The 14,212-nt window shown below is 42.8% G+C and overlaps 1 protein-coding gene across 1 annotated transcript in view; it reads right to left on the minus strand.

Moving 5' to 3' along the window:
- Nucleotides 1-3,355: 3,355 nt before the first annotated feature.
- The window catches only part of hat1 (histone acetyltransferase 1), a 46,656-nt gene continuing 35,799 nt past the window's right edge, over nucleotides 3,356-14,212 (minus strand). The window contains exons 10-11 of the mRNA XM_060821020.1: nucleotides 8,555-8,671; nucleotides 3,356-3,939 (exon numbers count right to left, since the gene is read on the minus strand). Of these exons, the coding sequence (XP_060677003.1) occupies nucleotides 3,775-3,939; nucleotides 8,555-8,671 (282 nt within the window). The 3' untranslated portion in view covers nucleotides 3,356-3,774. The remainder of the gene's footprint in view (nucleotides 3,940-8,554; nucleotides 8,672-14,212) is intronic.

Consider the following 14,212-nt stretch of genomic DNA (forward strand, 5'->3'; position numbering starts at 1 on the left):
ACAGCACTTGGAAAACAGTGACAGGATCAGTCAGTTATGAAAGGGAAATCATGTTGATGAATCTAATGGAATTATTTGAGGATATAACTAATAGAGATGTGGCTTATTTGGATTTTAAAGAAGATCCATGAGGGATTATCATGTAAAAGTAGTACTGGGATTGGGGGTAGCATATTGACATACATAAAGAACTAGTTGGCAGATAGGAAACAAAGAGAAGGAACAACTGGCTTTTTTTCCATGTGGCAAGCAGTTACTAGTGAGGATCAGTACTTGATGTCCAGCTTTTCACAATCTATGTTAATAATTTATGAGGAACCAAATGTAATATTTCTGAGTTTGCAGATGACACAAAGCTTGGTTGGAAGATGAGCTGTAAGGATGCAGCAGATATGTTGCAGTGTGATTTGGACAGGCTGAATAAGGGGACAAATGCATGGCAGATGAAGTATAATGTGGCTAAGTGAGTTTATCCACTTTGGGAGCAAAAACAGGAAGGCAGATTATTTTAATGATGATAGATTGGGAAAGGGGGAGGTGCAACAAGACCTTGTACACCAATTACTGAAAGTAAGTGTACAGGTGGAGCAGGCAGTGAAGAAGGCAAGTGGGTATGTTTCATAGCAAGAGGATTTGAGTACAGGAACAGAGATGCCTTGTCTTGGCAAGACCACTCCCCTGAAATATTGTGTGCACTTTTGGTCTCCATGTGAGGATGGAGGTTCTGGCTATGGATTACAATGCAGGTTTACCTGATTCCTAGGATGATATGACTGACATTTGAAGATAGACTAGATCAGTTAGGACTATATTCACTGGAATTTAGAAGAATGAGTGGGCAGAGGTCGTATAAGTAGATACAATAGCAGGGTTTAAGATAGACACGAACAAGCAGGGAATACAGGGGTACAGACTGTGCAGGCAGGTGGGGTCAGTTTAGATTGGTATCATGGTCAGCACAGACATGATGGGCTGAAGGGCCTGTTTCTGTACTGTAGTGTTCTATAATTCTAACAGGACAAAATGCAGGAAGGACTTTCCTGATGACCAGGGAGTCCAGAGCCAGGGGTCACAGTACAAGTGCACAGGGTAGACCAATTTAGGTTTGCGACATTTTTTTCACCCAGAGAACAGTGAGCCTGTAGAATTCTCTGCCACAGAAAGTGGTTGAGACCAAAATAGTGAATGTTTTCACGAAGTTAGATATAGTTCTTAAGGCTAAAAGAATCAAAGGGTACAGTGAGACATAGAATAAATGCTCTTTACAGGATATCAATACAGGTAGGGGAGTCTGAAACTGGAGGGCATTGTTTTAAGGTGAGGGGGGAAAGATATAAGGGACCTGAGGGGCAACATTTTCACGCAGAGGGTGGTGTGTGTGGAATGGACTGCCAGAGGAAGTGGCGGAGGCTGGTACAATTATAGCATTTAAAAGGCATCTGGATGGATATATGACTAGGAAGAGGTTAGAGGGATATGGGCCAAGTGCTGGCAAATGGGACTAGATTAGTTTAGGATAACTGGTCAGCATGGATGAGTAAAACCAAAAGGATCTGTTTCTGTGCTGTACAACTGTTTGAATCTAAATCCAAAAGGATCATTATAAAGCTGGCAGAAGTGACATCTTATATCAGATGAATTTCTGAATTGAGCAATATGCTGTTTTGATGCTGACTGTTGCCAAGATATGGATACTTTGGAAAAAGAAACATCTGCTGGGAACTGGTTTGAAACTGCTGAAACTTCCTTTATCAGCATTGTTACACTACAATAGAGAGGCACAGTAAACTTTCCCTCTCCAGTCTGGGAATATAGAGTTTTCATTAAGCTGTTCGCAGATGTTGTGGTACACCCCTGACAGCCTGGTCTTGAACTCACTTCTGGCTCAGTGAGGATACTATCTCTGTGATATAAGATGTCATAAAGACGTTCTTGCCTAGTTACAATCGCAACAGATTAAAGTAACTACAATCAACTTATTTATGACATGGTGCTTGAGTCAATGGGACTTGAACCCAGGTCTCCAGACTCAGAGGTATGGGCATTACCAGTATGCCACAAGAATCCCAGAATCAGTCTGGATTACATTAGATTCCTTAGTGTTTGTAGAATGACTTTCAGCACCTGCTCCAGCCAACGTGGCCTCCCATTTAAAAGGTACAGGGCGATTCTTAGTTACCTGGCTGCAAACTGCAGTCATTGAAATCAGCAGAATACACACACAGTTTGTACGTATAGCCTGCAGCTGAAGGAACCTGTCCAGTGCAATCCCACATTGGCACTGCCACACCTGTTTCCAATCTGCTATGTGCAATATTACAGCTAAGACTGTAACCAGTGTTAAGCAATAACAATATTTTGGTGTTCTTTTCCAGGGTATGGTAATTGGGCAGGGTGCTGGTGGTGGAGGAGAAGAGATCCTTTTCACAAAACCTCAAGAATTGACTTTCAAAACAATACACTTGGCACAAGAACACATTTCAGCTGTTTTACAGGTGCCCTGTGCCAAAAAAGTGTGGTTGCGTCTGAGTGTGCGGAAGTTTTATAACATGCTATCAATTTGTTTATTGCACTGAACTCAGTTAAAATCCGTTCAATTTCCCCTTCATGGCGGGGTTGACCTTTTTAAAACGTTGACACCTCAAAACAGGTGCTCGAATAAGGGAAGGTGGAAAGGAGTTCCTAGGAAATTGCTAAAACTAAAAAAAAAGAACAGCCTGCCTTGCTGTATGTGATTGACGGGCTCATCAGAGCAGGATCTCTTCATTCAGACACGGGCACCTTTATTGGCCACATCTCGCCGGGCCTGACTTTCCTTTGGGATTCTCTATGTCTTCCAGTTCTCTCTGATGGTGCGCCAGAGTGAGGAGGTCCAACTTGTCTCTCACTCTCAGCAACCTGGATTCCAGAGTTTTTTGAAGCGGATTCCTGCTGATTGCCAGGGTACCGAAAACAGTCATAAGAGTTCTTTTATCCACCATTATTAGCCAGGCCTGTCTGTCCCTGTTGGAAAGATAGCCTTGCTCCCTTACTCGTACATGCACGGCAAGGAAAGGGTAGAGAACTCTGAGCACACTTTGCTGCTGCTTGCCTGCTTTCTGGTCTGTCTGACCCTAACTGTTGAGATCCGGTGACCGAATGATCATGAATATATATGTATGACACATACTTTTTAAACCTTACAAACTACTACTGGTAGTATTCTAACACTGTTGAGTGCATTAGCAATGCCATTTCAAAGTACCACACTGTTTACAGGAAAAAGGATTTGGTATATTTATCTTTCTCAGAGGTAAACAGTGCTACAGAATAAAGACTCAACTGGTTTAACTTTGGAAGCTTGAGAGTTCAGCGATCAGATAAAAATGAAGATTTTATTTGCTTTTATCCAATGCCAAAAGAAAGTAGTGCCTTTCTCTGCTAAAGTGAGTATTTTGAGGCCTTATCCTCCCACCAAAATCATAGATTGCCATTACATATGGCTGGAGATTCCAAGAGTAAAACTGAATAAATGTCTTTTTTAAAAATATATAGTACAGTGCTTCTATATATACATTTTAAAAAGATGTTTATCTTGCTATCTGATTGACGCTTAGCAAACTGTACACAAGAGCAGAGAAAGGCTTCACATTGACCGAGTGCTCCAATTTCAATGGAAAACCATTTACTTATTGTGATAAGGAACAGTTCCTTGAACAATGCAGCAATATTACAATCTCCAGTTAACTAATCTGGACTCCTGCATCAAGACAAGAGCAAGATTTGCAACTGAATTCAGACACGTGCTAAGCGCTCCAGGATACGTCGGTACTGTTCCACAGTGCTCTGATAGGTCTCCTCCAAGTACTCCTGCTCTTGGCTTACACTCATCTCTGCCTGCTGTGCAAGCCAATCTTCTGGCATCAACCGGGAAAGACGTGTTGCTTCTTTTTTATTTTTCTGGAAGAGTTAAACAAGAAATGAAACAAAGCTCCCACAGAAGAGGTCTCTGCACTTGGGATCAGAAAGGACACAGCACAGACAATCATCTAACGTTCTTCCCTCTCCTTTGATTCCCTACTGCATCCAACATATAGCCAGGAAAGGGATTGAGGATCTGAAAAGTGACTATAGAGAGCTAGGTTGGAAGCTGAAGAGCACGACAAACAGTGATCTCAGGTTTGCTACCGGTGCCACGAAGGTGGTGGAGGAGGGAGGGCTTCAGATATCTAGATCACTGGGATGCCTTCTGGGGAAGGTGGGACCTGCACATGAAGGACGGGTTGCACCTGAACTGGAGGGGCACAATGTCCTGGGTGGGAGATTTGCTCGTGTGGTTCGGGAGGGTTTAAACTAGTTTGGCGGGGGGTGGGTGGGAACCAGAGCTATACATCTGAGGGGGGCGAACAATTTTAGATAGATTCACCACATCCTGTCACTGCCCTATCAGGAAGGTTTTTCACGTGATGAAACAAAGGAATTGGTTAAAGTGTGTCTGTTTTAACACAAGGAGTGTCAGAAATAAGAGTGATGAACTTAGTCCCAAGTACTGATCCATGCTCTATGATATTGTGGCCATAATGGAGACATGTGTTTCACAGGGGCAGGAATGGTTGCTTGGGTTGAGAATGTTTAACAAGAATAGGGAGGGTGGAAAAAGAGAAGGCAGCGTAGCAATGCTAATCAGAAAGAGCGTCACAGCTACAGAAACGAAGTTTGTCGACGAAGGTTAGTATAGGTGGAAGTTAGGAACAGCAAAGGAGCAGTCAAGTCATAGGGGGTCTGGAGAAAACCCCCAAACAGAAGTAAGAAGATCGAAGAACTCATATGCGGGCAGATTTTGGAAAAACGCAGATGTAGCAGGGTTGTTGTTATGGGTGACTTCAACTTTCCCAGTATTGACTGGAACCTCCTAAGTGCAGATGGTTTGGATGGAGCCATTTTTGTCAGGTTTCTTTACTCAGTATGTAGACAGGGTGATTTTTTTTGGGGGGGGGGGGGGGGGCAGTGCAGAGAGAGAGAGAGCGAGAGAAGGCAATTTTGGATTTGGTGCTCAATAATGAGCCAGGACAGGTGTCAGATCTCCTGGGTGAGAGAACACTTTGGTGACAGTGACCATAACTGCCTCACATTTACCATAGCCACAGAGAGGGAAAGGAGCAGTTCCCATGGGAAGATATTTAATTGGGGGAAAAGGAAATTATGATGCTATCAGACAGGAATTGGGAAATACAAATTGGGAGCAATTGTTCCCTAGAAAGGGCACAACAGACATGTGGAGACTGTTTAAGGAGCAGTTGTTGGGAGTGATGCACTAATTTGTTCCTCTGAGACAGGCAAGAACAGGTAAGATTAAGGAGCCTTAGATGACGAGAACAGAGGAGCTTCTCATCAAAAGGAAGAAGGCAGCATACCTAAGGTGGAGGAAGCAAAGGTCTCGTACAGGTTTAGAGGATTACAGGCTTGATAGAAAGGAGCTCAGAAATGGACTGAGGAGAACCAGGAGGGGGCACGAAAAAGGTTTGGCAGGAAGGATTAGGGAGAACCCAAAGGCATTTTACTCATATGTGAGGAATAAGAGAATGATCAGAGAGAAGGTAGGGCCAGTCAGGGATAGCATAGGGAACTTGTGCGTGGAGTCTGAGCAGCTAGGGGAAGACCTAAATGAGTTTTTTGTTTTGGTTTTCACTAACGAAAGGGATCTTGTTGTGAATGAAAACTTTGAGGAATTATCCCAGGTTGCTGAGGGAGGAGAGAGAGGAAGTAGCTGGGGCCCTGACAGATATCTTTGTAGCATCCTTAGATACAGGTGAGGTGCCAGAGGACTGGAGGGTTGCTCATGTTGTCTCCCTATACAAGGAAGGTAGTAGGGAAAATCCAGGTAACTACAGACCAGTTAGCCTGACGTCAGTGGTGGGAAAGTTGCTGGAGAAGGTACTGAGGGATAAAATCTATTTATATTTGGAAAAGAATGGGCTTCTCAGTGACAGGCAACATGGTTTTGTGCAGGGGAGATCACGCCTTACTAACTTAGAGCTCTTTGAGGAAGTGATCAAGTTGATAGATGAAGGAAGAGATGTAGATATCATATACATGGACTTTAGTAAGGTGTTTGATAAGGTTCCCCATGGTAGACGAATGGAGAAAGTGAAGTCACGTGGTGTGCAGGGTGTTCTAGCTAGGTGGATAAAGCACTGGTTGAGCAACAGGAGACAGACAGTAGTAGTTGAAGGGAGTTTCTCAAAATGGAGAAAGGTGACCACTGATGTTCCACAGGGGTCAATGTTGGGGCCACTGTTGTTGTTAATGATCTGGAAGAGGGCACTGTTAGTATGATCAGCAAATTTGCAGATGATATAAAGATTGGTGGAGTAGCAGAAAGCATAGGGGACTGTCAAAGAATATAGGAGAATATAGATAGACTGGAGAAGTAGCAGATGGAGTTCAATCCAGGCAAATGTGAGGTGATGCATTTTAGGATGTTTAATTCTAGAGTGATTTATACAGTAAACAGAAGAGCCTTGGGAAAACTTGATGAGCAGAGAGATCTGGGAGTTCAGGTCCATTGTACCCCGAAGGTTGCTGTACAGATGGATAGAGTGGTCAAGAAGGCATATGGTATGCTTGCCTTCATTGGATGGGTTATTGAGTATAAGAGCTGGCAGGTCATGTTAAAGTTATACAATCATTGGTTTGGCCACATTTAGAATACTCTGTACAGTTCGGGTTGCCACATTACCAAAAGGATGTGGACACTTTGGAGAGGGTGCAGATAAAGTTTACCAGGATGTTGCCCGGCATGGAAGCTATGAAGAGAGGTTGAGTAGGTTAGGATTGTTTTCAATAGAAAAAAGGAGATTGAGAGGGGACCTGATTGAGATTTACAAAATCATGAAGGGTATAGACAGGGTAGACAGAGATGAGCTTTTTTCCAGGGTGAGGGATTCAATAATGAGAGGTCATGCTTTCAAGGCGAGAGGTGAAAAGTTTAAGGGGGATACACACGGTAAGTACTTCACACAGAGAGTGGTGGGCATCTGGAACATATTGCCAGCAGAGATAATAGAGGCAGGCACGGTAGATTCATTTAAGATGCATCTGGACAGATGTGAGAGGAGGTGGGGAAGCAGAGGGATACAGATGCCTAGGAATTGGGCGACAGGTTTAGACAGTGGATTTTGATCAGCTCAGGCTTGGAGGGCAGAAGGGTCATGCCTCACAAATCTTATTGAGTTCTTTGAGATGGTAACAAGACAGGTCGATGAAGGTTGAGCAGTGAATGGGGTGTATATGGACTTCAGCAAGCCATTTGATAAGGTTCCTCATGAAGGTTCATTCATAAAGTCAGGGAGGTATGGGATACAGGGAGATTTGGCTGTCTGGATTCAGAAGTGGTTAGCTGACAGAAGGCAGAGTGTGGTTGTAAATGGAAATTATTATGCCTGGAGGTCAGTGTTGAGTGGTGTCCCGCAGGGCTCTGTTCTTTGTAGTTTTTATAAATGACTTAGATAAGAAGGTTGAGGGGTGGGTTAATAAATTTGCCGATGACACCAAGATTGGAGGTGCTGTTGATAGTATTATTACAGGCTGTTACAGGTTGCAGCGTGGCACTGACAGGATGCAGGGCTGGGTGGAGAAATGGCAGTGGAGTTCAACCCGGATATATGCGAAGTGATGCATTTTGGAAGATCAAACTCGAATGCTGAATATAGGATTAAAGACACGATTCTTGGCAGTGTGGAGGAACAGCGGGATCCTAGTATTCAAGTGCATAGTTTTCTCAAAGTTGCCACCCAAGTGGATAGGGTTGTTAGGAAAGCATTATGGTGTTTTGGCTTTCAGGGTGATTGAGTTTAAGAACCGTGAGGTTTTGCTGCAGCTCTACAAGACCCTGGTGAGACACACTTGGAATATAGTGTCCAGTTTTGGTCACCCTATTATAAGATACGGAGGCTTTGGAGAGGGTGCAAAGAAGGTTTACCAAGATGCTGCCTGGACTGGAAGGCTGGTCTACGAAGAGAGGTTGACTGAGCTCCAACTTTTTTCTCTGGAGAGGAGGAGGAAGAGAGGTTACTTTCTATACCTCAATCAGGTAATGAGAGGCATGGGTGGAGTCGATAGCCAGAGACTTTTCCAGGGCAGGATTGACTGGCTCGAGGGGTCATAGTTTTAAGATATTAGGAGGAAAGCATACAGGACACATCAGAGGTAAGTTCTTTACGCAGAGAATTGTGAATGCATGGAATGCGCTGCCAGCGGTGGTAGTGGAACCAGAGTCATTGGGGACATTTAAGCGACTGCTGGACATGCACGTGGACAGCAGTGAATTGAGGGGTGTGTAGGCTAGGTTATTTTATTTTAGATTAGGAATAATTCTCGGTACAACATCGTGGGCCGAAGGACCTGTTCTGTGCTGTACGTTTCTATGTTCTAACATGTAACATGGTCAGGAATGTAGAGTGGATGACCCTGACATTTTACTTTGGTATCCCCACCCATATCTCCATTCATCCCCTTCCTACGTCCACCTCCAAAAAATCATTGCTCCAGATCTGTTCTTCATAGTTCGAAATACCTTAAAAGGAATAGCAAGTCTGCGTTTCACATCCAGTCGGTACTCGCTGCTTTGCACGGGATCACTCATGTTGGTCACGCGTAGCCGAAGAATCTCATACACACGTCGCGAGTGATGCTGAAAGGTTTCCAAAAGGTCTCATTAGAGTTTCAATGTCACTGAAGCTCTGGCTCATTGTTAAAATGCTGCCATTTCTATACTTAAAGAGGACAACAATTTTTGTTCTATTTGTTCACAAGATGTGGGTGTCCCTGGCTAGCCCTGCAGTTATTTCCTGTCCCTTAACTGGCCAGAGAACAGTTAAGAATCAATTGTGTGTGTCTGGAGTCACATGTAGGCCAGACCAAGTAAGGATGGCAGTTTCCTTCCCGAAAGGACATTAGCGAGCTTGATGAGTTTTATGACAATGGACAATGGTTACATCATTGTCATTAGACTAGTTTTTTTATTCCAGATTTTTAATTATTTCAAATGTGACCATTGTTATTAACCAGACCAAGTTCCTCAAAACAGATCAAGAAATAGCCTAGTCCGTAACTTTTATCTTATTTAAAGGCAAGTGGAAGGTGCTGCTTTCCAGATGTGATATGATTGGTCAGACTAAAGTTTGTCCTGCTGTAACATGATATAACATGAGATCGCATTGGAATGGTACTAAGATTGTGAATGCATGGAATGCGCTGCCAGCAGTGGCACGCGCGTGTGGAGAGCGAGAGAGAGCGAGATGTATCTAGCAACTTCAATTCTAAAATCCCAACTTCGAAAACAGAGAGCAAAACTAAAAGCCTGGCTTTGTGTAAGCCTGACCCCACCCACTCATGCTTCTTTTGTCCAATTTGCACCAGATTTACAACACCCCACATTCAGGAGAACCAGGACCAACCAATCCCCCACAATATTGTCACATCATTTGCCATGATGGGATTCAAACCCCTGCCCCCCAGAACCCAGGTGGATTTACTAATCCTGTGAAATTACCATTAAGTCATTGCCTCCCCACAACTGCAACAGGAAATTTGATAGTTTGGGTGTCTGCCAGTCAAACACAATCGCTTGTTAAGCTAGTGCTTGAGAACAGCCCCCCGAGATATTGATGAAGACTGTCCAACTAAACAGGAGATTAAAAATTCAAGGTTTAAAGTGGGATGAGGACAGAGGCTCAGAGTGAAGGCAAAGAACAGGTAGAGGACAATGGGAAGAGGAAATTAGGTAGGTGCTCGCTGGGCTTAGTGTCCATCTCTCTGAATGGAGGTGGTGCCATACCCACTTGCACTGAATCTATAGATGGGCCTTGGAGACCATGTGCAATCAAGGAATGATATTCTTTATATAAAATCTAACATAGAGAGCAATGTGAGCAACATAGCTGTCTTGGATGCAAAATTTCCTTGAGACACGTCTCTACCTGGTGTGTCAACCTTTTCCTTGTTCTGGACACTCTCTCAACATACCCAGAGATCTTGTGACAAATCAATGAGCAATAATGAGATTATGAATCACTGTTATAACTTGCCTGAACCCAGACAAGTAAACAAAAGCAAAAAAACTCCAGATGCTGGATATCATAAATAAAAACAAAATGTTGGAAATAGTCAGGTCTGGTAGCATCTGTGGAGAAAAAAAAGCAGTGTTAATGCTGTAGGTTAACATTCCAGACCTTCCATCTATTGAAATGGCTGCCTTCAAATTGACATCATTTTGCCCATTGAAGTGTACTGAAATCTGAAACGAAGCACAAACCCTATTTAAATATTTAAGGAATCTGAAATGTAACTAATTACAACCCAGTGTGTGGAAGACTGTAAATTTGACTAGTGCCACTTCTATTGAATGTCTGCCTCATGTGTTCAAAAGCACTTTATGAACTCTTGCTGTCAAGTCACATTTGAATGAAATGGACAATTTCCACCATGACTGACATCAAAGGAAGGATACTATTAAATTGGAGAAGGTACAGAAAAAAATTTACAAGAATGTTGCTAGGACTGGAGGGTTTGAGTTATAAGAAGAGGCTAAATAGGTTGGGACTTTTTTTGGGACATTTTCTGTTCATGCCCCATCTCTAAAAGTATTTTGTAACTGTACCACTTCCTCTGGAAGTTCATTCCACATACTGTGTAAAAATGTTGCCCCCAAGGTACCTTTTAAATCTTCCTCCTCTCACCTTAAAATTATGCCCTCTAGTTTTGTACTTCCCCAACCCTAGTGAATAACAAAGGTCTTTTCCCCTGTAGGGGTTCTATTCTATTCCCAGGGATCAGTGTTTGGAGCCATGATTTTTATTGGGTGTGCCTGCAATTTCAAAATTTGTGAATGACAAAATCTGAAGTATGAGAGCTGCAAGTATGAAAATGATCATTCAAGAGAACATGACAAGTTTGTGGTCTGGTTAGACATGTTGCAACGTTTCTGTCACTTTAAAAGGTTATTTTGTTCGTTTTTTTTTAAAGAGTGCGTGTAAGGCAGAAGTGACAAGCAATCTACCAGAACCACTAGACTAAACAACATGCGAAGCTTTTAGGTTTATTTTACAAGTTGGAACGATGGAAGCAGCCTGAATGGACGTGGCCAGCTCTCACATCCAGATTTCTGGGTTTTGTTTTTTTCAGGAGGTCAGAAACTGTCTGCGGTCTCAAGAGTTGGAAGCTTCAGTGAATATCTCATGGCTGTGACACTCAATTTTCTCTTGATGTTTCTTCTTCCTGGGCTGGAGAACTATATGTAAGAATCTGTGTCTGAATTTGCCTTTTTGAAAGGTGTGTATTTATGGAAAGTTATTATACTGGAACAGTTAATTTGTACTAGGTACTGTTCTCTATTATTCTGTTAAATTATTTTAAATTCCTCTTTCTTTTCACTATTATGTTTTGCTTAATGTTGGAGTAGTTTAACCAGCTGCATCACGGCACTTCACATCTATGTATAAAATAAGAAAACGTTAGGGTCTATGTTACCTTCTTAAAATATTTTGAGGGGTTTTGGTCTGGTCAATAACAACTTAGCACATTGTATTTAATGCAAGAAGTGTTACAGTTTTATAGGAAGACAGAGAAACAACATGAAATAAAAGGTGCAATTCTAAGAAGTGTGTAGGGCCCCGGGGATATATCTGAACAAACAATTAAAGATGGCAAGAAAAGTTGAAAAAGTGGTTTTATAAACAGTTATGATTAACCTTTATAGAACACTGGTTCAGCCTTAACTGGGGTAGTCTGTCCAATTCTTGGCACGACACTGCCAATGGGCAATTATCAAAATGAAATAAAAAGCAGGGCTATGTGGAAAAGGCAGAAAAGCAAGACTAGGTGAGCTGCCCTGCACGGAGGCAGCAAGTACATCCTTCCCCGTACTCGAAGATTCAATGATTGTATGAAGCTTGATCATACGTGCACTCTATTTGGCAATTTTCACAAATGGAAGCGCACACTACTAGAAATTGCATATCAAAAAGAAATCCCCTGGCCACTTCAGATTCTATTGTTTTGGCTTCCCTTTGTTACTGATGATGGCCCCTTATGTGCATAGAGTCATACAAATATACAAACTGGGAGCAGAAACAGACCACTTGGCCCTTGAAACTTGCCCTGTCATTCAATAAGATCATGGTTGATCTGTCCCCCAAATTTCACATTCCCATCTACCCTCAGTATACTTGAATTCCCCTGCTTTCCCCTTCCCTTTGCCTTAAGAATATTCAATGGCTTCATTTTGATCATCTTGAGAGGCAGAAGGTACCAACGCTACACAATTCTCAAAAAAAAATTATCCTGATCTGCATCCTAAAAGGACAACCCTAGTGTAAAAATGGCACCCCTAGTTCTGGTCTTACCCACAAGAGGAAATACTCTTTTCACATTCACCATGTCAAGACCATTCAGGATTTGAAATTCACAATCAAGTCACCCCCTACTCTTCTGAACTGCATGAAAAAAAAATGCCTAGTTTGGCCAAGTTTTCCTGATTCCTGGCCATCGTCATTGTATGATTGACTACCTAGGAAATTCTGTTCGCTGGTAATGGGTTTGGTGGGTCCTTGTGTGACCGATGAGCCCAGTCCTAGGGCTGCATCTGACCACACACTGGTAGGTGCTTCTGGGAAGTGGAAGTGGTCCTTTGCCTTGAGATTGCTGGCATTCCTTTTCCATACTTCCTCTTACCAACGGGTGTCCTCAAAGAATTGAGTCCTCTTAGAGGGCTTCCAGTCAGTTTCTTGGAAACAAAGATCTCCTAGGCATTGATGTCTATATTGCAATTCTTGTGGGAAGTCTCCAAGCAGTCTTTGAAACACCTCCTTTGTCTTCTTCTCAATTGAGTGCCTTCCTTGAGCTGGGTGAAAGAAGATTCACTTTGATCATTAGAACTTGCGCATCCCAAGCATATGTGGCCAGCGCAGTGGAGTTGGTTTTCAGATGCTCATGGCCACGATACCGGTGTCACTGGCTACTTCAAGGATGCTGACGTTCGAACGCCTGTCCTTCCCAGCTGATGCCGAAAATGTGAATCTCTCATAGCATTGATAGTACTTCTCAAGGGTCAAAATGGCATCTAAGACTCAAGTATTCCAAGTATTAATCTAGTAATCCTCCTCTGAATTGCCTGCATTTACATTCTTCCTTAAATAAGGAGACCAAAACTGCACAGAATATTCATGATGTGGTCTCACCAATGGTCTGAATAACGGAAGCACAGAATCTCCTAACATTCATGTTCAATTCCTCTCGTAATAAAAGACAGTACTCCATTAGCCTTCTTTATTACATTCTTTACCTGTGTGACGCATGCACTGGAACAGTAATTCTGCAAAAGTGAATTTTACATTTTCCCACATTATATTCCATCTACCAGATCTTCACCTATCAAACTGTGTATAACCTGCTGTGCGTTCTATTCTAACTGTGGCGGCTGAAAGCAGACGATCCCAGCTTTCCAGTGTGTGGGCACAGATGAATAGCCGGATACTGGTGGCAATGTCTAATCTTTTGTACTTAGCTGCCTATATAGCTCACTGTTTGAAGGAAGCAAGGCTCACTCACTTGAGCTCACTCCCCAGGTGGTCTTTTCTTGTGCACTTTTCTCCCAGTCAGTGACAGACATATCACATTTCCTGAGATTCACCTTTGAGGAGTCTTTGAACCTTCACTTTGGCCTACCTCACAGGCAGTCTAAGTTTAAGCGATGACCACCTTTGTGATTATTAGTTTAGATAGATTCCCTACAGTGTGGGGAAAGGCCCTTCAGCCCAACAAGTCCACACCGACCCTTCGAAGAGCAACCCACCCAGACCCATTCCCCTACACCTAACACTATGGGCAATTTAGCATGGCCAATTTACCTAACCTGCAGATCTTTTGGATGTGGGAGAAAACCAGAGCACCATGAAGAAACCCACGCAGATCTGGGGAGAATATGCAAACTCCACACAGACAGTTGCCCAGTGCATATCTACTTCATCTGACCTAGTCTCTGATAAGGGTGGCTGTTTAATTCCAGATGTTTCGTCTCTTGGAAGTACATCAGTGTTGGGCACTTTTTCCTATTGTATGATACCCATGATGTTCTGAATGCATCTCATGTGGAATCTGTACAACTGCTTAATATATCCAGAGTTAAAGGCCATGTCACAGACCTACAGAAGGCTCAGTATTATGCAAGTTTTAT

This window comes from Hemiscyllium ocellatum, chromosome X (genome assembly GCF_020745735.1).
Source record: "Hemiscyllium ocellatum isolate sHemOce1 chromosome X, sHemOce1.pat.X.cur, whole genome shotgun sequence".
NCBI classification, from domain to species: Eukaryota; Metazoa; Chordata; class Chondrichthyes; order Orectolobiformes; family Hemiscylliidae; genus Hemiscyllium; species Hemiscyllium ocellatum.